The following is a 24,216-nucleotide window of genomic DNA, read 5'->3' on the forward strand; positions in this document are numbered from 1 at the left end:
TGGGGGAGGCCGATGCTTCCACACCAACCACCAACCACCGACACGCAAGCTTTAATTTGCATGCACGCCAACGGACACAGGCATGCACACACTTAACTGTAAAGGTTACACCTGTTGTATTCGGCGCATGTGACAAATAAAATGTGATTTGATTTAGGCAGATTCTGCCAGCCCCTTCACTTGATTAACCAGTCTCATACACTGGGGTCCTCCTAAGTTACACTGAGGTTTCTAAAGCAACTATAAGCCTATCCCCCAGAATAGGAGTGTAAAAACCTCTCTATCTTATCACCAGGAATGGTTTGTTTGATCGGATTCTCATCTCAGCAGTGTGTCACGCTTTATTGTCCATTTCACCGCACACCATCACCATAACAGTTTACGGAGCTCAGCTGTGATCACACTACAGCCCATCTAGAGATAAAGAGGAGAGAAAGTAGGACAGAATGAGAGAGGAAGAAGACAGGAATCAGAGGCCATTAATAGAAGATGATATACCTATCTGATATCTTGAAAGACATTGCTGACACCACGGTTAGTCCAGCATACCAGATGCTGCCATTTAAATTGTGGCCTGGTGTTGCACACTGACTGCTACACAGCCCAGAGCAGTGGTTTCACACCTTTACTAGGGGATGCCCAGACGTTTAGCAATTTTGTTGTAATCCTGAACTAGCCGACCTGATTCACCTCCTCAAGGGCTTGATTATTAGTTGACAAGTTGAATCAAGTGTGCTAGCCATGGAATAGTTCAAATGGAACAGCTGGGGGTCCCTGAGGAGAGGTTTAAAAACCACTAGCCATTTCGCACATCCCCTTGTGCTGCAATAGTCTAGTGTAAGGTTGGGAACAGACCCCAGACCCATCTCCACTTTCCTGGTGTTGGCCTTCCTGGAAGCCCGTCCACCTGCCTGCCCACCCTAAACTGGATCAGGACCGACTAATCCATCAGAGAGTTTCTCTGCCACCCGTTATCTATGGTAAGGTGGCCCACTGTCCCCCTCTTCCTCTCTCCATTCCTCTCTCCATCCCTCTCTCCCCTTTGTATCTTTCTCACTTGCTCTCCTCCATGTCTGCTATTCTTTTTTTTCCCACTTTATTTATTTCACTGCATCCTTCATCTGTCTATCAGACTGTGCTAGGATTGTGTGTGTGTGTGTGTGTGTGTGTGTGTGTGTGTGTGTGTGTGTGTGTGTGTGTGTGTGTGTGTGTGTGTGTGTGTGTGTGTGTGTGTGTGTGTGTGTGTGTGTGTGTGTATTTGAGCGTTCGTCTCTCTTTCATTTTCCGGCCAGAGCAGATCAATGTACCCCAGGGAGGAAAGAGAGGTGATGACAGACATGATAACAGATTTGATGCACACAAACCACATGGACGCGTTAACAGAAAGAGAGAGGGAAGGCAGGAGAGAGAAGCCAAAAGAGAGGAGTTGGATTGAAGAGAGAGAGAAGTATTAAGTCAGTTTCTGAGAGAGAGAGAAAGCTCTCTGCTCTTTCTCTCCTCCTCTCTGCGATCTCCTCCTCCTCTCTGCTATCTCTCCTCCTCTTTTCTCTCTCTCTTTTGTTCTCTCTCTCCTCCTCTGCTCTCTCTCCTCCTTTGTTCTCTCTCTCCTCCTCTGCTCTCTCTCCTCCTCTGCTCTCTCTCCTCCTTTGTTCTCTCTCTCCTCCTCTCTGCTCTCTCTCCTCCTTTGTTCTCTCTCTCATCTCTGCTCTCTCTCCTTCTCTGCTCTCTCTCCTCCTCTCTGCTCTCTCTCCTCCTCTGCTCTCTCTCCTCCTCTCTGCTCTCTCTCCTACTCTCTGCTCTCTCTCCTCCTCTGCTCTCTCTCCTCCTTTGTTCTCTCTCTCCTCCTTTGTTCTCGCTCTCCTACTTTGTTCTCTCTCTCCTCCTCTGCTCTCTCTCCTCCTCTGCTCTCTCTCTCCTACTTTGTTCTCTCTCTCTCCTCTGCTCTCTCTCCTACTTTGTTCTCTCTCTCTTCCTCTGCTCTTTCTCTACTCCTCTCTGTTCTCTCTCTCCTCTCTGCTATCTCTCTCTCCTCCTCCCTGCTACCTCTCTCCTCGTCCCTCTCCTCCTCTCTTCTCTCTCTCCACCTCTCTGCTATCTCTCTCTCCTCCTCTCTGTTCTCTCTATCCTCCTCTCTGCTCTCTCTCTCCTCCTCTGCTATCTCCTCCTCCTCTCTGCTCTCTCTCCTCCTCTGTTCTCTCTCTCCTCCTCTCTGTTCTCTCTCTCCTCCTCTCTGTTCTTTCTCTCCTCTCTTCTCTCTCTCCTCTCTGCTTTCTCTCTCCTCCTCTTTGCTTTCTCTCATCTCCTCTGTTCTCTCTCTCCTCAGCTCTGCTCTCTTTCTCTCTCCTATTCTCTGCTCTCTCTCTCCCCCTCCTCTCTGTTCTCTCTCTCCTCCTCTCTGCTATCTCTCTCCACCTCTCTGCTATCTCTCTCTCCACCTCTCTGCTACCTCTTCTCCTCTCTGCTATCTCGCCTCCTCTCTGCTCTTTCTCTCCTCTCTGCTCTCTCTCATCCTCTCTGCTATCTCGCCTCCTCTCTGTTCTCTCTCTCCTCCCCTCTCTCTCTCTCTCCTCCTCCTCTCTGTTCTCTCTCCTATGCACACAGTCTATCTCTCTCTCCCCACCCTCTCCCTTGCTTTCCCGTACAGTCTCTTTTTTACTAACCCTCACCTTTCCCCTTTCTCTCCCCCCTCACCATGCCCCCTTTTTTCCTCCCTTGCCATTCCCTCTCCTCCTTTATTCTCTTCCCAGTTCTCTCCCTGGGTCCCCCTCTCAACCTCCTTTATCTCCATTACTGGGTTGGGGTCTGTGGCTGACTGACTGACCCAGCTGACTTTTTGATTTGTGGGCTGAGTTGCTACCGGCTGTGTTCCCGGTGTGGTGTGGGCCAGAGACCCAGAGCTTGAATTAGAGCAGGGCTTGGATTTCTGAAAACAGACTCCCCGCCTTCAATGATCAACCGCCCTGGCGCTATAAATGATTTAACACACTCTGCACCTCACCACTCACCAATACAGTGTGTGTTGGAGAGAAAGAGAGAGAGAAAGCTTGTGTTTGTGAAAGAGTGTGTGTGTAGTACATGTTTGTAGGTATAAGATGGAGAGGAAGGGAAAGTGTGTATGTGTGAGTTTTTATGTGTGTGTCTGCGAGCGAGAAAGCTTGTGTGTACCCTGTATGAGTGTCTATCAGCACTAGTAAATCAAATCAAATGTTATTTGTCACATGCGCCAAATACAACAGTTGTAGACCTTACAGTGAAATGCTTACTTACAAGCCCTTAACCAACAATGCTTTAAGACTGTAAAGACTTTGACTTTAACATTTCAAAAAATAAGTGTTAAGTAAAAGATAGATAAGATAAGATAAGTAGATAAGTAGATAAGTAGATAAATAGATAAGTAGAAAATATAAAATAAAAGTAACAAATAATTAAACAGCAGCAGTAAAATAACAAGCGAGGCTATATACAAGGTGTACCGGTGCAGTCAATGTGCGGGGTATTGAGGTAATATGTACATGTAGGTAGAGTTAAAGTGACTATGCATAGATAATAAACAGAGAATAGCAGTGGTGTAAAAGAGGGGTCTGGGTAGCCCTTTGATTAGCTGTTCAGGAGTCTTATGGCTTGGGGGTAGAGAGATGTAGTGGGAATACAACAGGTGGGTAAACAGGTGGGTAAACATGTGGGTAAACAGGTGGGTAAACATGTGGGTAAACAGGTGGGTAAACAACATGTGGGTAAACATGTGGGTAAACAGGTGGGTAAACAACAGGTGGGTAAACAGGTGGGTAAACATGTGGGTAAACAGGTGGGTAAACATGTGGGTAAACAGGTGGGTAAACAACAGGTGGGTAAACAACAGGTGGGTAAACATGTGGGTAAACAGGTGGGTAAACAGGTGGGTAAACATGTGGGTAAACAACAGGGTAAACAGGTGGGTAAACAACAGGGTAAACATGTGGGTAAACAGGTGGGTAAACAACAGGGTAAACATGTGGGTAAACAGGTGGGTAAACAGGTGGGTAAACAGGTGGGTAAACATGTGGGTAAACAACAGGTGGGTTAACAACAGGTGGGTGAACATGTGGGTAAACATGTGGGTAAACATGTGGGTAAACAGGTGGGTAAACATGTGGGTAAACAGGTGGGTAAACTCTGATTGCCGGTTGCGGTAAAAAAAAGTAACACTCCCTATATTTTTTATGCATTATTCTGCAACTGTCCCGGCAAAAAAAAGGTGTGTAAACTGCGTTCATTTGCGTTTACCCTCCACTACACCACTGGTCATCGGCATATCTTCCCTGATGTTTCCTATAGTCCTCAGGCCTCGAGGTCATCCCTTTCTGCTCGTCTCACTCAGCCATTTGGTTGTTGCAGATCGTAGCACTAACCAGGAATAATGAACCACAGGTACAGTTCCAACCCTCAGGTTGGAGTAACACTACCCCGCATCTTTACCTCAGAGCAAGCATCATGGGCCAAAGACCCCAGCATCAAACACACAGACTGTACTCTGAACATCAGATCAGTGGTATTCAAACTTCAGCGGGGGACCGTGACCCCACCCCAAATCTAATGACACTGTCACACCCTGATCTGTTTCACCTGTATTTGTGCTGTCTCCACCCCCTCCAGGTGTTGCCCATCTTCCCCATTATCCCCTGTGTATTTATACCTGTGTTCTCTGTTTGTCTGTTGCCAGTTTGTCTTTTTGTCAAGCCAACCAGCGTTTTTGTGTCAGCTCCTGCTTTTCCCCAGTCTCTCTTTTCTCATCCTCCTGGTTTTTGACCCTTGCCTGTCCTGACCCTGCACCCACCCACCTGACCATGCTGCCTGCCCCTGACCCTGAGCCTGACTGCCATCCTGTACCTTTGCCCCACCTCTGGATTACCAACCTCTGCCTGACCTGACCCTGAGCCTGCCAGCCGTCCTGTACCTTTGCACCTGTTGCTGTAATAAACATTGTTACTTCCCACAGTCTGCATCTGGGTCTACCTTGATACCTGATTGTACTAACTGGCCATGACTGACCCAGCAGACCCGGGCCAGCTGCGCGACGCCATCTCCTCCCAAGGAGCCACCATAGGGAGGCACGAGGAACTGCTTCGTGGCCTTATGGAGGGGGTCCAAACGTTGGCCGAACACCATGACCAGGCATTGGACGGTTTGCTGGAGCAATTCCGTGGGTTGTCTGGGGGTTAGCCTACCACGGTGGTAACCCCACAGCCCCTCAGTAAAACCTCAGTAACCCAGCTGCTGGCAGTGCCGGCCACTCCACCTTCTCGGCAGCCCCGTTTTCCCCCCCGGAACGCTTCAATGGAGAGTCGAGCACCTGTCGGGCGTTTCTAGCTCAGTGTGCCCTCATTTTCGAGCTTTAGCCCTCCTCCTTCCCCTCGGATGGCTCCAAGATAACCTATCTCATCATGCTGATGTCCGGGAGGGCTATCACCTGGGCTACTGCTGTATGGGAACAGCAGCCGGTCATATGCATTAGTCAGGAGGCATTCGTGGCAGAGGTGAAGGTTTTTTACTCCCCTTTCTCCGGGAGAGCAGCTGCCCAAAGTCTAATCTAGCTTCAGCAGGGTGCCTGCAGTATGGCTGACTATGCAGTGGATTTCCGCATGTTGGCAGCGGAGAGTGGTTGGAACCAGGAAGCACTGTTTGATATGTTCCTGCAAGGCGTCTCGGAGGAGGTCAAGGACGAGCTTGCTGCTCGGGAGTTACCTATGGATCTCGATTCCCTCATCGCTTTGACCATCCGAATCGATGGGCGATTACAGGAACGACGGAGGGAGAGGGAATTCGATTTTGCTCGCACGCCCAGGGATCCCACCTTGCCTCCGAGTCAACCTGAAAGCTTCTGATGGTCTTGTTGCCGAGAGGACCTGAGGCTTCCCGACATGCCCCGAGGGCTGCCGAAAATGTCCGAATCACCACTTCCTGAGCCTATGCCACTAGGTAGAGCTGGGCTGTCACCAGCGGAACGGCAATACAGGATCGACATGAACAGTTGTCTGTTTTGCGGGACTCTTGGTCATTTTGTGCCCTCTTGTCCTCTAAAGATGCCAGGCTCACCGGCAGGAGCAAAGACTCTGGTGGGCCATATGGAGAACGTTCCTGCTTCCACTGCTCCCACCCATTTTCATGCCATTCTGCTGTGGGGAGACCAGTCCAAAGCTCTCCGGGTTCTCATTGACTCTGGGGCCGACAATAGTTTTTTTGGACGCTACGCTGGCGTCCAAGCTGAACATCCCCACTCAGCCCCTCTCCATTCCCATGGATGTTAGAGCGCTGGACGGGCGCTCTAGAGGCCCAAGTCACCCACAACACCACTCCCATTCACCTAAGGGTGTCAGGGAACCATAGAGAGGCTATCCAGTTCCTGCTCATCAAGGACCCTCGGATTCCTGTGGTATTGGGATTCTCCTGGCTCCAATGACACAATCCCCTCATTAACTGGTATACTGGTGCCATCATGGGCTGGAGCCCGTTCTGCCACGACCATTGCCTGAAGTCACCACAATCTTCCCTGTGACATCTTCCTGGGGGCTCGGAAGGTCCCCCGGACCTCTCCACCATTCCTGCGGAGTACCAGGACCTCGGGAGGTGTTCAGCAAGGCCCGGGCCACGTCGCTTCTGCCGCACCGACCCTATGACTGTGGGATTGACCTTCCCCCTAGCACCACGCCGCCCCGGGGACATCTGTACTCTCTGTCGGGACCGGAGACTAAGGCTATGGATACCTACATTGGGGACTCCCTAGCTGCTGGATTTATCCGTCCCTCTTTTTCTCCCGCCGGCGCAGGCTTCTTCTTCGTGGAGAAAAAGGACAAGATCCTAAGCCCGTGTATTGACTACCGGGGACTCAACTAGAGGTTGACCGATTAATCGTAATGGCCGATTAATTAGGGCTGATTTCAAGTTTTCATAACAATCTATCACGTTCTGACCTTAGTTCCTTTGTTATGTCTTTATTTTAGTTTGGTCAGGGCGTGAGTTGGGGTGGGCATTCTATGTTGTTTCTTCTATGTTTTGTTCTATTGTCCTTTTCTATGTGTTTGGCCTAGTATGGTTCTCAATCAGAGGCAGGTGTCAGTCGTTGTCTGATTGGGAGCCATATTTAGGTAGCCTGTTTTTCATTGTGTTTTGTGGGTGATTATTTTTCTGTTCTGTATTTTGCTTCACGGTACAGGAGTGTTTGTTTGTCGTTTATTGTTTTGTTCAGTGTTCAGTGAATCTTATTAAATCAAAATGGACACTTACCACGTTGCGCATTGGTCCTCCTCTTCTTCCAACCACGACAAGCATTACACAATCGGTAATTGCCATTTCTGGACACCGATTATGGCCAATTACATTGCACTCCACAAGGAGACTGCGTGGCAGGCTGACTACCTGTTATGCGAGTGCAGCTAGGAGCCAAGGTAAGGTGCTAGCTAGCATTAAACGTATCTTATAAAAAAACAATCAATCTTAACATAATCACTAGTTAACTACACATGGTTGATGATATTACTAGTTTATCTAGCTTGTCCCGCGTTGCAAATAATCGATGCGGTGCATGTTAATTTATCATTGCATCACAGCCTACTTCAACAAACGGGTGATTTAACAAGCGCATTCGCAAAAAAAGCACTGTCGTTGCACCAATGTGTACCTAACCATAAACATCAATGCCTTTCTTAAAATCAATACAAGTATATATTTTTAAACCTGCATATTTAGTTAAAATAAATTCATGTTAGCAGGCAATATTAAGCTAGGGAAATTGTGTCACTTCTCTTGCGTTCATTGCACGCAGAGACAGTTTGGGCCGCCTGGCTCGTTGCGAACTAATTTGCCAGAATTGTACGTAATTATGACATAACATTGAAGGTTGTGCAATGTAACAGCAATATTTAGACTTATGGATGCCACCCGTTAGATAAAATACAGAACGGTTCCGTACTTCACTGAAAGACTAAACGTTTTGTTTTTCAAATGATTGTTGCCGGACCATATTTGACCATATTAATGACCTAAGGCTCGTATTTCTGTGTGTTATTATATTATAATTAAGTCTATGATTTGATAGAGCAGTCTGACTGCTAGGCACCAGCAGGCTCGTAAGCATTCATTCAAACAGCACTTTACTGCGTTTGCCAGCAGCTCTTCGCAATGCTTCAAGCATTGCGCTGTTTATGACTTCAAGCCTATCAACTCCCGAGATTAGGCTGGCAATACTAAAGTACCTATTAGAACATCCAATAGTCAAAGGTATATGAAATACAAATGGTATAGAGAGAAATAGTCCTATAATAACTACAAACTAAAATGTCTTACCTGGGAATATTGAAGACTCATGTTAAAAGGTACCACCAGCTTTCATATGTTCTCATGTTCTGAGCAAGGAACTTAAACCTTTTTTACATGGCACATATTGCACTTGCACATATTGCACTTTTACTTTGTTCTCCAACAATTTGTTTTTGCATTATTTAAACTAAATTGAACATGTTTCATAATTTATTTGAGACTAAATTGATTTTATTGTTGTATTATATTAAGTTAAAATAAAAGTGTTCATTGTTCATTCAGTATTGTTGTAATTGTCATTATTGCAAATATATATATAAAAATCATCCGATTAATCGGTATTGGCTTTTTTTGGTCCTCCAATAATCGTTATCGGTATCGACGTTGAAAAATCATAATCGGTCGACCTCTTGACTCAAAGACATTACGGTTAAGAACCGTTACCCGCTACCACTCATCTCCTCGGCCTTCGATCCGCTCCAGGGGGCCACTGTGTTTTCCAAGCTGGATTTCCGGAACGCCTACCACCTGGTGCGGATACGAGAGGAGGATGAGTGGAAGACCGCCTTCAACACGGCCAGTGGCCACTATGAGTATCTGGTAATGCCCTTTGGCCTCACAAACGCTGTGTTCCAGGCTCTGGTGAATGATGTTCTCCGCGACATGTTGAACCGGTTCATCTTCGCCTACATTGATGACATCCTCGTCTTCTCCCACTCCCCTCAAGAACACGTGCTCCACGTCCAGCAGGTCCTTCAACGCCTTCTGGAGAATCAGCTGTTTGTGAAGGCAGAGAAGTGCGAGTTCCATCGCTCCACCATCACCTTTTCTGGGTTACATCATCTTTGCTGGGAGTATCCAGATGGATCCCGGGAAGGTGAGAGCAGTGATGGATTGTACCTCAGCCTACGTCCAGGGTGCAGCTACAACATTTCCTGTGGTTCGCCAATTTCTATCTCCGCTTTATCCGGGGTTACAGCACCATGGCTCCCCCTTGTCAGCACTCACCACGCCAAAGGTTCCGTTCATGTGGTCCACAGCTGCTGACCGGGCGTTCCAGGACCTCAAACATCGCTTCACCACAGCTCCCATCCTGGTTCCTCCGGATCCATCTCAGTTCGTGGTGGAGACCGGTTCTTCGGACGTCGGAGTGGGGGGCTGTCCTGTCCCAGCGTTCTGCCCTTGACCTCAAGCTACATCCCTGCACCTTCTTCTCCAATCGCCTCAACGCCACGGAAAGGAACTACGATGTGGGGAATTGGGAGCTTCTCGCAGTGAAGATAGCGTTGGAGGAATGGAGGCACTGGCTGGAGGGGGCGGAACATCTGTTCATTGTGTGGACTGACCACAAGAACCTGGAGTATCTCCGCATCGCCAAGCGCCTCAACTCCAGCCAAGCCAGATGGGCCCTTCTCCCTCTCGTACCGACCGGGTATGTATTGTCCCATACAATAATACACTACATGACTAAAAGTATGTGGACACCTGCTCATCGAACATCTCATTCCAAAATCATGGGCATTAATATGGAGTTGGTCCCCTCTTTGCTGCTACAACAGCCTCCACTCTTCTGGGAAGGCTCTCCACTAGATGTTGGAACATTGCTCTGAGGACTTGCTTCCATTCAGCCACAAGAGCATTAGTCAGGTTGGGCACTGATAAGGCCTGGCTCGCAGTCGGTGTTCCAATTCATCCCAAAGGTGTTCGATGGGTTTGAGGTCAGGGCTGTGTGCAGGCCAGTCAAGTTCTTCCACACTGTCACGTTCTGACCTTAGTTCCTTTTTTTATGTCTTTATTTTAGTTGGTAAGGGCGTGAGTTGGGGTGGGCATTCTATGTTGTTTTTCTATGTTTTGTTCTGTTGGTAGATTTCTATGTGTTGGGCCTAGTATGGTTCTCAATCAGAGGCAGGTGTCAGTCGTTGTCCCTGATTTGGAGCCATATTTAGGTAGCCTGTTTTCTATTGTGTTTTGTGGGTGGTTGTTTCCTGTGTTAGTACCATACGGGACTGTTTCGGTTGTTTGTTTGTACTTTTGTTATTTTGTTCAGTGTTCTGTTGATTTATTAAATATTCTCATTATGGACACTTACTACGCTGCACATTGGTCCGATCCTTGCTACTCCTCCTCAGACGAAGAGGAAATCCGTTACACACACCGATCTCGACAAACCATTTCTGTATGGACCTTGCTTTGTGCATGTGGTCATTGTCAGGCTGATACAGGAAAGGGCCTTCCTCAAACTGTTACCACAAAGTTGGCAGCACAGAATCGTCTAGATTGTCATTGTATGCTGTAGCATTAAGATTTCCCTTCACTGGAACTAACTAGCCTGAAACATGAAAAACAGCCCCAGACCATTGTTCCTCCTCCACCAAACTTTACAGTTGCCACTATGCATTGAGGCAGGTAGTGTTCTCCTGGCATCCGCCAAACCCAGATTCTTCTGTTAGACTGCCAGATGGGAAAAAGTTATTAATCACTCCAGAGAATGCTTTTCCACTGCTCTGAGTCCAATGGCAGCGAGCTTTACACCACTCCAGTCGATGCTTGGCATTGCGCATGGTGATCTTAGGCTTGTGTGCGGCTGCTTGGCCATGGAAACCCATTTCATGAACCCCCCCGACTAACAGTTCTTGTGCTGATGTTGCTTCCAGAGGCAGTTTGGAACTCGGTAGTGAGTGTTGCAACTGAGGACAGACAATTTTTACGAGTTACGTGCTTCAGCTCTCGGTGGTCCCGTCCCGTGAGCTTGTGTAGCCTACCATTTCGTGGTTGAGCCGTTGTTGCTCCTAAATGTTTCCACTTCACAAAAACAGAACTTACAGTTTACAGTAATTTGACGAACTGACTTGTTGGAAAGATGGCCTCCTATGACAGGTGTGGTTGAAATAGACGAATCCACTAATTTGAAGGCGTGTCCACATACCTTTGTATATATATAGTGTGTGTGCGCTTAATTTTTTGTTCCTACATTAATTTTAATTATTTGGCGACCCCACTGCAGTTTGGGTCGCGACCCCGACTTTGAATAATACTACTGCTCTAGATTCTTGGAATAGCTTTACTCTAGATTCAATCTCGATTTTAAGAGATGAGATACTAATAACATGGCAGATTCTGGAATCAGCTACCGGGTCTATGATAATGCAGTTGTTTGTCGCTTGGGCAATGGGAAAGAGACATTATTCTGCAGTGGGTTTCAAAAGCACTCTAAAGTTAAAGGGATACTTCAGGATATCTACTACCCCAGAGTCAGATGAACTCGTGGATACCATTTATAAAGTCTCTGCATGCAGTTTGAAGGAAGTTGCTAACTAGCGTTAGCGCAATGACTGGAAGTTTATGTAACTGCTAGTTAGCATTGGCTCACGAAACTACCTCTAACTTCCTTCATACTGGATGCAGAGACATAAAAATGGTATCTATAAGTTCATCTGACTCTGGGGAAGTATATAAAGGGCTTCATTGCCAACATCCTAAAATATTCCTTTAAGCTACTGTAAGGAAGCAGTGGAATTTTACTACTAAAAGCCCTATAACAACACAATAATAGAATGTTAGAAACAGAACAATCAATCAACGCATGCACACTCGCACACACACACACACACACCCGACACCATATCAACTGTGTTCATCTGGTCTTCGAGGAAACATCCAACCTCAGGCAATATGACAAGATAAGGAACCTGAAAACTACATTACCCATAATTATGGAACAGTCCCTATCGGCTGTCAAACATCCCTATCGAGTGGCAGTGGTATGGGTCCATGCATATTCAATACGGCCACTAATGTATTTCCTGTACATCTGAAAGCTCAGTTACCACAGTAGGCATTACGTGGTACAAGAATTATGTGGGAGTAGTAGTAGCAGTAGCAGTAGTTGAAGTGTGTAGCAGTTGTAAGAGTAGTTTTAGAGAGGAGAGAGAGAGTGAAAAACTAAAAACAGAAAGACAATGTAAGAGGTGTGTACTGTATATTTATGTGTGTGTGATGCACATGTTCATACTGTGTTTCCTCTACTGTGTATGTGGTGTATGTCTTACCTTGCCGTATAGACACATATTTACTGTTGGCTGCCATCAGCACCACCTGAGGGTGGCTCTCCTCCAGGTCAAACAGCTTGTCCTTCTGTAACAGTATAACTTTACGTCGTCCCCTCGCCCCGACACGGGCGCGAACCAGGGACCCTCTGCACACATCAACAACTGACACCCACGAAGCGTCGTTACCCATCGCTCCACAAAAGCCACGGCTCTTGCAGAGCAAGGGGCAACACTACTTAAGTCTCAAAGCAAGTGACGTAACTGATTGAAATGCTACTAGCGCGTACCCGCTAACTAGCTAGCCATTTCACATCCGTTACACTCACCCCCCTTTCAAACTCCTCCTTTTCCGCAGCAACCAGTGATCCGGGTCAACAGCATCAATGTTACAGTATAACTTTACACCGTCCCCTCGCCCCGACACGGGCGCGAACCAGGGACCCTCTGCACACATCAACAACGGTTGCCCACGAAGCACGGTCATTACCCATCGCTCCACAAAAGCCGCGGCTCTTGCAGAGCAAGGGGCAACACTACTTAAGTCTCAGAGCAAGTGACGTAACTGATTGAAATGCTACTAGCGCGTACCCGCTAACTAGCTAGCCATTTCACATCCGTTACACTTCCCCGGCTTGCTGCACCTGCCAGACCTCAGTGTCCCCGTGGGGCCCATGGGACTCAGGAACTTCCCCTCACAGTCCTTAAATGCCAGCTTCCCACACTTCAGCTCCAGTGTGTACCCTGTGCCCCTACCGCTCTCCGCTGACAGCTTCCCATCGTTGACTAGGTAACGGCTGTCACAGGTCTTGAGCAGGTACTTCCCATCCAGGTAGACGAGCGTCAAGAGCGCTGCCACGCCCCACGGAATTTTCCGGTCCACGGTGATCTCGCCGTTGCGGGGTGACAGGTGGGCGTAGCGCTTGCGGGCCATACTGAGCAGGTTGGCCTGCGGGTGGAGCGCCAGGTGTACTGCCCACAGCTCCGCCTCTGTGATCACCTGGGTGAAGCAGGACAGGTTGTCCCAGGAACCTCCAAAGAACCTCAGATAGGGTTCAGACTGCAGTGCCCAGCGGCCGTCTGATTGGGCAGCGATCAGGAAGCGGCAGTCTGTGTTCTGGACCTCGGCCTCGCAGGTGACCTTGCCATCCTTGTCGGAGGCCAGGTATCGGCCCAGATGGCTGCGGAAGTAAACCACCTGGGGGACCTGGGAGTCCTGCTCTAACGTCCACACCTGCTTCCTCTTCAGACTGGGGGCCGATGCATTCACCTGATGGAGGAGAGATCACTGTCAAACAGAGCACTGGGAATAGCTCTACTGATGGAGGAGAGATCACTGTCAAACAGAGCACTGGGAATAGCTCTACTGATGGAGGAGAGATCACGGTCAAACAGAGCACTGGGAATAGCTCTACAGATGGAGGAGAGATCACTGTCAAACAGAGCACTGGGAATAGCTCTACTGATGGAGGAGAGATCACTGTCAAACAGAGCACTGGGAATAGCTCTACTGATGGAGGAGAGATCACGGTCAAACAGAGCACTGGGAATAGCTCTACTGATGGAGGAGAGATCACTGTCAAACAGAGCACTGGGAATAGCTCTACTGATGGAGGAGAGATCACTGTCAAACAGAGCACTGGGAATAGCTCTACCGATGGAGGAGAGATCACTGTCAAACAGAGCACTGGGAATAGCTCTACTGATGGAGGAGAGATCACTGTCAAACAGAGCACTGGGAATAGCTCTACTGATGGAGGAGAGATCACTGTCAAACAGAGCACTGGGAATAGCTCTACAGATGGAGGAGAGATCACTGTCAAACAGAGCACTGGGAATAGCTCTACTGATGGAGGAGAGATCACTGTCAAACAGAGCACTGGGAATAGCTCTACAGATGGAGGAGAGATCACTGTCAAACAGAGCACTGGGAATAACTCTGATGGAGGAGAGATCACTGTCAAACAGAGCACTGGGAATAGCTCTACTGATGGAGGAGCCATCACTGTCAAACAGAACACTGGGAATAGCTCTACTGATGGAGGAGAGATCACTGTCAAACAGAGCACTGGGAATAGCTCTACTGATGGAGGTGAGATCACTGTCAAACAGAACACTGGGAATAGCTCTACTGATGGAGGAGAGATCACTGTCAAACAGAGCACTGGGAATAGCTCTACAGATGGATGAGAGGTCACTGTCAAACAGAGCACTGGGAATAGCTCTACTGATGGAGGAGAGATCACTGTCAAACAGAGCACTGGGAATAGCTCTACTGATGGAGGAGAGATCACTGTCAAACAGAGCACTGGGAATAGCTCTACTGATGGAGGAGAGATCACTGTCAAACAGAGCACTGGGAATAGCTCTACAGATGGAGGAGAGATCACTGTCAAACAGAGCACTGGGAATAGCTCTACTGATGGAGGAGAGATCACGGTCAAACAGAGCACTGGGAATAGCTCTACTGATGGAGGAGAGATCACTGTCAAACAGAGCACTGGGAATAGCTCTACAGATGGAGGAGAGATCACTGTCAAACAGAGCACTGGGAATAGCTCTACTGATGGAGGAGAGATCACTGTCAAACAGAGCACTGGGAATAGCTCTACTGATGGAGGAGAGATCACTGTCAAACAGAGCACTGGGAATAGCTCTACAGATGGAGGAGAGATCACTGTCAAACAGAACACTGGGAATAGCTCTACTGATGGAGGAGAGATCACTGTCAAACAGAGCACTGGGAATAGCTCTACAGATGGAGGAGAGATCACTGTCAAACAGAGCACTGGGAATAGCTCTACTGATGGAGGAGAGATCACTGTCAAACAGAGCACTGGGAATAGCTCTACAGATGGAGGAGAGATCACTGTCAAACAGAGCACTGGGAATAGCTCCACTTGTCTCCCTCCGTCCTACCCTCTTCTCCTGTCTTCCTCCTTTCAAACTCTTTCCTGCTTTAGACAAACTTGTTTGGCATCTACTCTTCTCTGGCATGAAAAGGACAAAGGACTTGGCTAAAGCAGACCAGACTGGCACCAGTCTAGACAGGAACACAGTAAGACTAAGCTGTGTCAGATGAGGTATCTCACCTTGAAGCCAAAGGCCTCTGCGGTGAGGTAGCAACTCTCATGATTGATCAGACCAAACTGCAGCTTCAGTGGACAGTTTGTTCCGTTAGTGGGCATCCTGACCTGGAGAGGGGGAGAGGGGAGGAAGGGGAGAGGGCGGTTATAGGGTAATGACGAGAGTATGGCGAGAGGTGAGGTACGAGGGGTCGGCAGAATGAGGCAATGAAATATGAGAAGAAATCAATGAAGAAAGTAGCTATGTAATGCAGAGACTACAAATTCCTGCTTCTCTGCAGTCTTTAAAAAATTTTTTTTACACAGATGAATAATCTACTTACTGTGGTTATGTGGTTCCTTTTCTGTAGTTTCTGTGATGCCTACTCTCCTAATTCTCAGATTAAAAAGAATCCTTATTCTGTCTCTGTCTCCTCTCCTCTTGTCTCTCTCTGGGTGGTTGAGAGACTCTTGTCGTTCTCTCTCTACTCCTTCTTTCTCGTTCTGTCGTTCAGGGCTCCTGGGGTTTTCCCTTAGGTTTTTCCCTAATCAGGATTATAGTAGTTAGTAGGACTCAACACTGCAATCCAACTAGTGACGTCACCCTCTGCCCCTCTCTTCTCTCAACTTCCCTCTTTCAGACTACCTCTCCCCCTTTCGTTTCACAACTTCCCTCTTTCAGACTACCTCTCCCCCTTTCGTTTCACAACTTCCCTCTTTCAGACTACCTCTCCCCTTCTCCCTTAATGTATCCTTCCCCTCTTCTTTCACTCTCTCCCACAATGTCTGCCTCCCACTGAATCATTCCCGTTGTCTCTGTCTCACTCAATGACTCTCTCCCTCAATGTCTGCCTCCCACTCAATCATTCCCTTTGTCTCTGTCTCACTCAATGACTCTCTCCCTCAATGTCTGCCTCCCACTCAATCATTCCCTTTGTCTCTGTCTCACTCAATGACTCTCTCCCTCAATGTCTGCCTCCCACTCAATCATTCCCTTTGTCTCTGTCTCACTCAATGACTCTCTCCCTCAATGTCTGCCTCCCACTCAATCATTCCCTTTGTCTCTGTCTCACTCAATGACTCTCTCCCTCAATGTCTGCCTCCCACTCAATCATTCCCTTTGTCTCTGTCTCACTCAATGACTCTCTCCCTCAATGTCTGCCTCCCACTCAATCATTCCCTTTGTCTCTCCTTTGTCTCTCCAACCAGTCAGCCAGTCAGTCAGTCAGCCAGATACACCCAGCTTTACGGTCCTTACCTTCTCATTCACCTCTTCATCTCTCTCCCTCTCTTCTTACCGCTCTGTCACTTTCTGCCTCCTACGCTCTGTCACTTTCTCCTCCCACGGTCTGTCACTTTCTGCCTCCCACGCTCTGTCACTTTCTCCTCCCACGGTCTGTCACTTTCTGTCTTCCACGGTCTGTCACTTTCTGCCTCCCAGGCTCTGTCACTTTCTTCTCCCACGGTCTGTCACTTTCTGGCTCCCACGCTCTGTCACTTTCTGTCCTCCCACGGTCTGTCACTTTCTCCTCCCACGGTCTGTCACTTTCTGCCTCCCACGGTCTGTCACTTTCTCCTCCCACGGTCTGTCACTTTCTGCCTCCCACGCTCTGTCACTTTCTGCCTCCCACGCTGTGTCACTTTCTGCCTCCCACGGTCTGTCACTTTCTGCCTCCCACGCTGTGTCACTTTCTGCCTCCCACGGTCTGTCACTTTCTGCCTCCCACGGTCTGTCACTTTCTGCCTCCCACGGTCTGTCACTTTCTGTCTCCAACGGTCTGTCACTTTCTCCTCCCACGGTCTGTCACTTTCTGCCTCCCACGGTCTGTCACTTTCTCCTCCCACGGTCTGTCACTTTCAGCCTCCCACGCTCTGTCACTTTCTGCCTCTCACGGTCTGTCACTTTCTGCCTCCCACGCTGTGTCACTTTCTGCCTCCCACGGTCTGTCACTTCCTGCCTCCCACGGTCTGTCACTTTCTGCCTCCCACGGTCTGTCACTTTCTGCCTGCCACGGTCTGTCACTTTCTGCCTCCCACGGTCTGTCACTTTCTGCCTCCCACGGTCTGTCACTTTCTGCCTCCCACGGTCTGTCACTTTCTGCCTCCCACGGTCTGTCACTTTCTGCCTCCCACGGTCTGTCACTTTCTGCCTGCCACGGTCTGTCACTTTCTGCCTCCCACTGTCTGTCACTTTCTGCCTCCCACTGTCTGTCACTTTCTGCCTCCCACGGTCTGTGACTTTCTGCCTCCCACGGTCTGTCACTTTCTGTCTCCCACGGTCTCACTCTTTTCCGTTCTTCTTCTCCTTTTCTTCCTCTCCTTTCTCACCTCTCCCTTTATTCACATTCCAGATTCCTTCTTGGCCAGGAGCACGTTTGATCAGCACGTCCCTTAAACAGGCACATCTTTGGATTAAAAAGGTTCCACCCTGAGATCACAGTGAGGTCCTAGGGCTGCGTGACATCCTTTTTCTTCTCCAATTCCTAAATACCTAAACATTACAGCAAAGCCATGGAACAAACATGAACCTTTCATCTTTACGCTACAGCAAAGCCATGGAACAAACATGAACCCTTCATCTTTACGCTACAGCAAAGCCATGGAACAAACATGAACCTTTCATCTTTACGCTACAGCAAAGCCATGGAACAAACATGAACCTTTCATCTTTACGCTACAGCAAAGCCATGGAACAAACATGAACCCTTCATCTTTACGCTACAGCAAAGCCATGGAACAAACATGAACCTTTCATCTTTACGCTACAGCAAAGCCATGGAACAAACATGAACCTTTCATCTTTACGCTACAGCAAAGCCATGGAACAAACATGAACCTTTCATCTTTACGCTACAGCAAAGCCATGGAACAAACATGAACCCTTCATCTTTACGCTACAGCAAAGCCATGGAACAAACATGAACCTTTCATCTTTACGCTACAGCAAAGCCATGGAACAAACATGAACCTTTCATCTTTACGCTACAGCAAAGCCATGGAACAAGGAGGGAGGGAGGTGAAAAAGTTGAGAAAGAGAGAAAGAAAGATGGGGGGAGAGAGGAAAGAGAGGGCAACAGTGTGTTTTGGTGCTACTATTCTTTTTTTATTTTTATTTTTTTATTTCACCTTTATTTAACCAGGTAGGCCAGTTGAGAACAAGTTCTCATTTACAACTGCGACCTGGCCAAGATAAAGCAAAGCAGTGCGACAATAAACAACAACAGAGTTACACATGGGATAAACAAACGTACAGTCAATAACACAATAGAAAAATCTGTATACAGTGTGTGCAAATGAAGTAAGGAGGTAAGGCAATAAACAGGCCAATAGTGGCGAAGTAATTACAATTTTACACAGTTTACACTGGAGTGATATATGTGCATATGAGGATGTGCAAGTAGAAATACTGGTGTGCAAAAGAGCATGAAAACAAAGACAAATATGAGGATGAGGTAGGTTGTTGGTTGGATGGGCTATTTACAGATGGGCTGTGTACAGCTGCAGCGATCGGTAAGCTTCTTTGACAGCTGACACTATTAGTGAGAGTACTAATAATCACTTCATCTTTTCTCCCCTGTTTTACCAACAAGGAGGTGTTGATCAGAGTAGGGCCCTTTGTGTGTGTATAAAGTGGATTTGGAGAGTAAAGAGGCGTGTCCATTCCTTAACCTTTCTTCTCCCAGTGATCCCAACCTGGCTAATCTACTACCAGTTACCCCTCCCACTGACCAGTCGCACACACGCACGCACGCACGCACGCACGCACGTACGTAGCCTAGCGGTGAAAGCGTTGGGCCAGTAACTAACAGGTTGCTAGTTCAAATCCCCGAGCACACTTGTCTATGTGTGAAATAGGACAAATACACACATACCACTATGAGGGAGCTAGAAGCACAAATCATATGAACCATGTCATAGGCAGATAAGGTGCATGATCTACCCAAGCTACAGAAGGTTATATCGGTCTGCTGATACAGGACTACTAAAGGCCCAGTGCACTACTTTTGGGTGAATTTATTTAAAAAATGTTTTAATGATTTTTCAGGGGGGCTGCAGCACCCTTGCACCCCTACTTCCAGCGGCTACGCTCCCACTATCATATTTATAGGTGAGAAAACGTTCTGAGGATGCTTCAGCTTTATAGCCCCTGTGACATGTCTGCGTTACCCCATTCTGTCTATGGACTAGTGATCAGTCAATGAGACAGCAGATCAGATCACAAGTCAGCGCCAAACAAGGCCAGCAGAGGGAGCTCTTGCTACACACACTGACGGCTTGACACAAATTGCCTCAATCCATTACAAGTATGGACAAATAGATGAAGTTTCTGGAAGTTTTCACAATATCTTTTTTAGTAATATCTGTCTATTTAGATCAAACTGTTGTTATCAATATCTGTGAGAGCATCTGTTTCCTCTACTAGGGCATTATTCACTTATGGCATTAATCACAAATGGCCCGATTTATGGCATTATTCACAAATGGCCCGATTTATGGCATTATTCACAAATGGCCCGACTTATGGCATTATTCACAAATGGCCCGACTTACGGCATTATTCACAAATGGCCCGACTTATGGCATTATTCACAAATGGCCCGACATGGCATTATTCACAAATGGCCCGACTTATGGCATTATTCACAAATGGCCCGACTTATGGCATTATTCACAAATGGCCCTACTAGAAATACACCAGACTAGATTCTAACTAGCAGTCATCTGCTGTTGCAGACTGGGATGTCCAATTTCTTTGTTCTATTTCTAGAGCCGCTGGGTTCTCCTTCCTGGACAAGTCAATTGGTCCTCTTGGTAAGGAGATCTGGAGTGCTTGTGTGTGTGTCTGTGTGTGTGTGACTAGTCTACACAGGGTGAACTCAATACTCCTTATCTAGGAAATAATAGAGATGAATTGGAAATCAGAACCTTACATTAGCATACCTGAGCCCTCATCAAGGACAAGAAGCACACACACACACACACACACACACACACACACACACACACACACACACACACACACACACACACACACACACACACACACACACACACACACACACACACACACACACACACACACACACACACACACACACACACACACACACACACACATGCCCACACACACACACGCCCACGTGTAACAGTACTCTTCTTGCGTTGTTTACAATCAATCATCGACACAAACTCCAACTTGTAGCACCAGTCATGGAGCTTTATTCTGATAGAAACAGCACAAAATTGCACGTGCATGGCTCACCATCCAACTCTGCACTCACGCACACTGGTTTGGTGCTTGTTCACTGGGGAATGTAGTTACCAAAATAATACAACAATTACAATATACAATATAATATTTTGAACAATGTACCTGATAGAAACAGCACAAAATTGCACGTCATGCAATGCACGGCTCACCATCCAACTCTGCACTCACGCACTGTACAAAATATACAACCCCCCACCAGACACAGTAACTTGCTAGCTAGTATTAGCGGAAATTCTCTACAACAAAATGCACAAAAAATATTCACCAAAAAACGCTGCATCTTATGTGTGATGTTCGAATAACATTTACAAACAAATTGATATAAATTGTACATTTAAATCATCACTTGGGAGTATAAAAATCACTTTTGACGTACAAAGTGCTTTGCAACCAACAACTTACTGCTGGTTTGGTGCTTGTTCATTGGAACGATTCTAACTGAAACATCCCCCCTCGTAAACAAGCTATGCAAACCAGCCAATAAGATGCTATGTTGAGTAGGTGAAGGCAAGACAAAACTAAAACCAAAAACACATTGGCTTAACAATAAAGTGGCAAGGGGAATCACCAATATAACCCTGTTACACACACACACGCACGCACGCACGCACGCACGCACGCACGCACGCACGCACGCACACACACACACACACACACACACACACACACACACACACACACACACACACACACACACACACGTACTCAAGCACACACACACGCATACACACACACACGTACTCAAACACACACACACTTGAACAACAATAAATATTATTTAATAAAAAGTATGCTTCTATTTACTATATTATTATAATTCTCCCCATTATATTTCCTCCTCATGTGGACCATATCCCATGCGTCATCAGCTCTTCTCTGTGGCCGGGGGGTGTCATCGTCTTCTGATGTACCGTCGCTCTCGCTGCCGTTGGCACGGCAACGCCTGTCGATGGCCAACCAGATGTTATTGTGGGATGGCGGCTGTGCCAGGTTCACTGTGGCAACTGGAATGGTGCTTTAGAAGCCATTAGAAGCCATAACTGTGCTCCTCTGATGACACTCAAATAGCTATCATTACACCTCCTCCAAGGAGAGAGGAGGGAGGGCTGGAGGGAGAGAGGGAGGGAGGATGATGTAGGGAGGAAGAGGAGGAGAGAAAGGAGGGAGAAGGTAGAGGGAGGGTGAGAGAGGATATGAAAAATTACAGGGAAAAGGGAGAGAAAATGAGAAAACATGAGAAAGGAAAGAACAGAGCAGATAGAGACGGAGAGAGATGGGGAGAGAGACGGGGACGGGGAGAGAGATGGGGACGGGGAGAGATACGGGGACGGGGAGAGAGACCGGGAGAGAGACAGAGAGAGAGACGGAGAGAGATGGGGAGAGAGACGGGGACGGGGAGAGAGATGGGGACGGGGAGAGATACGGGGACGAGGAGAGAGACGGGGAGAGAGACGGAGAGAGAGACGGAGAGAGAGACGGGGAGAGAGATGGGGAGAGAGAAGGGGAGAGAGACGGGGACGGGGAGAGAGACAGAGAGAGAGATGGGGACGGGGAGAGAGACGGGGAGAGAGACTGGGACGTGGAGAGAGACAGGGAGAGAGATGGGGACGGGGAGAGAGACGGGTAGAGAGACACAGGGAGAGAGATGGGGACGGGGAGAGAGACGGGGAGAGAGATGGAGAGAGAGACGGAGAGAGAGACGGGGAGAGAGATGGGGAGAGGGAAGGGGAGAGAGACGGGGACGGGGAGAGAGACAGAGAGAGAGATGGGGACGGGGAGAGAGACGGGGAGAGAGACTGGGACGTGGAGAGATGGGGACGGGGAGAGAGACGGGTAGAGAGACACAGGGAGAGAGATGGGGACGGGGAGAGAGACGGGGAGAGAGATGGAGAGAGAGACGGAGAGAGAGATGGAGACGGGGAGAGAGAGACAGGGAGACAGAGAGACATAGAGAGAGACAGAGAGAGACAAAGAGAGAGAGAGACAGACAGAGAGAGACAGAAAGAGAGACAGAGACAGGGAGAGAGATGGGGACGGGGAGAGAGACGGGGAGAGAGATGGAGAGAGAGACGGGGAGAGAGATGGAGACGGGGAGAGAGAGACATAGAGAGAGACAAAGAGAGACAAAGAGAGAGAGAGACAGACAGAGAGAGACAGAAAGAGAGACAGAGACAGGGAGAGAGACAGAGATGGGGAAAGAGACAGAGAGAGAGACACAGAGACGGGGAGTGAGACAGAGACGGGGAGTGAGACAGAGACGGGGAGTGAGACAGAGTAAAAATACAATTTTAGAGTTAACAGCCCCCAGTCTTTTCTAGCCTATAAAGTGCTCTTCTACCATTTCCATGTTCTGCAGGGTGCTCCCGTCCCCTACCCATACATCCCTCTTTCAACCCTATATTTATCATACTATGTCAATCCCTTTCCCCTTTCCTCTTTCCCCTTTCTCAGCCTCACCCTCCCTTAACTCTATCTCTCTCAGCCTCACCCTCTCCTCCCTGATTTCTCTCCAACAGCCTCACCCTCTCTTCCTTACCCCATCCCTCTATCAGTCTTACCAATTCTTCCAGTCCTCTCTCACAACCCCTCTGTTGTTCTGTCTTTTACTCTCCTTCTCTCTGCCGATTACCATCTCTCCATCGTTACGTCATTCTTCTCCTTTCTTTTCACACTCTGATTTCTCCCTCCTTCCTCCCTTCTAGACTCCCCCTTCTTTCTCTTCCCCATTCAATCTCTTTCTCTGTTTTCCAACGGACAGCAGCCCATCTCTTTCTGTATTTTGCCCTGATCCCTCTGCCTCCTCTTTCGCTCTATCCCTCTCTCCTAAACCCTGCTCCTGTCCATGGGGATACACTTTTGGGACAGACACGATAGAAGAAAGCAGATATGTGTTCTCCTCTGTCAGTCTTACCATATCAATAGTCTCTCTCTCTCTCTCTCTCTCTCTCTCTCTCTCTCAAGCCATGTCTAACAGCTGTAGTTACACTTGTATCCACTAAGAGACAGTATTAAGCTATTCTACCATAGAGCCTGACTGAGGAACCAGAATATGTTTTTAGAGAAAATAAAAAGATTGTCAGACTTGGTGCCTGTGTGACTGAGCGGCTCAGGAAGGGAAGGTAGGAATCTCTCAACTATTTTTAATTGCTGTTTTATTGCCCTCTGCTTCCTTAATGGGGCCTGTCAGAAACATAAGTGAACTCAAAGATGTCAACAGGTGGTCGTTATCTGCCTTAAATCATCACTGCAATTAAATGGCAACACATAGAGCGAGATATAGAGAAAGCTGAATGACATCCTATCAATATGTGTCCCTTCCCTTAACAGTGAAAAGATTACTGCGAGGGATAAAGTGAAATAGCCTAAAAAGCTAAATCTGGCTTTGTTTTGATAGGAGACGAAAACACACTCAATTAGGCAACCTGTTCAAATACTAGCAAACTTCCTTATTTTGTACCATCACCTATCAGGTTTCTCTCTTGGTGTACTTGCCTTTTCCTACTTGCTTAGGCTACTTGTTCATCACTTGCTTTCCTTCCTA

At 47.8% G+C, this 24,216-nt stretch overlaps 1 protein-coding gene across 1 annotated transcript in view; it reads right to left on the reverse strand.

Annotated features, from left to right (window-relative positions):
* Window positions 1-15,532, reverse strand: part of LOC129824133 (fascin-2-like) — a 33,650-nt gene extending 18,118 nt beyond the window's left edge. The window contains exons 1-4 of the mRNA XM_055883930.1: window positions 15,431-15,532; window positions 12,965-13,608; window position 12,783; window positions 12,342-12,423 (exon numbers count right to left, since the gene is read on the reverse strand). Of these exons, the coding sequence (XP_055739905.1) occupies window positions 12,342-12,423; window position 12,783; window positions 12,965-13,608; window positions 15,431-15,526 (823 nt within the window). The 5' untranslated portion in view covers window positions 15,527-15,532. The remainder of the gene's footprint in view (window positions 1-12,341; window positions 12,424-12,782; window positions 12,784-12,964; window positions 13,609-15,430) is intronic.
* Window positions 15,533-24,216: the final 8,684 nt, after the last annotated feature.

Source organism: Salvelinus fontinalis, chromosome 1 (genome assembly GCF_029448725.1).
Source record: "Salvelinus fontinalis isolate EN_2023a chromosome 1, ASM2944872v1, whole genome shotgun sequence".
Classification (NCBI taxonomy): Eukaryota; Metazoa; Chordata; class Actinopteri; order Salmoniformes; family Salmonidae; genus Salvelinus; species Salvelinus fontinalis.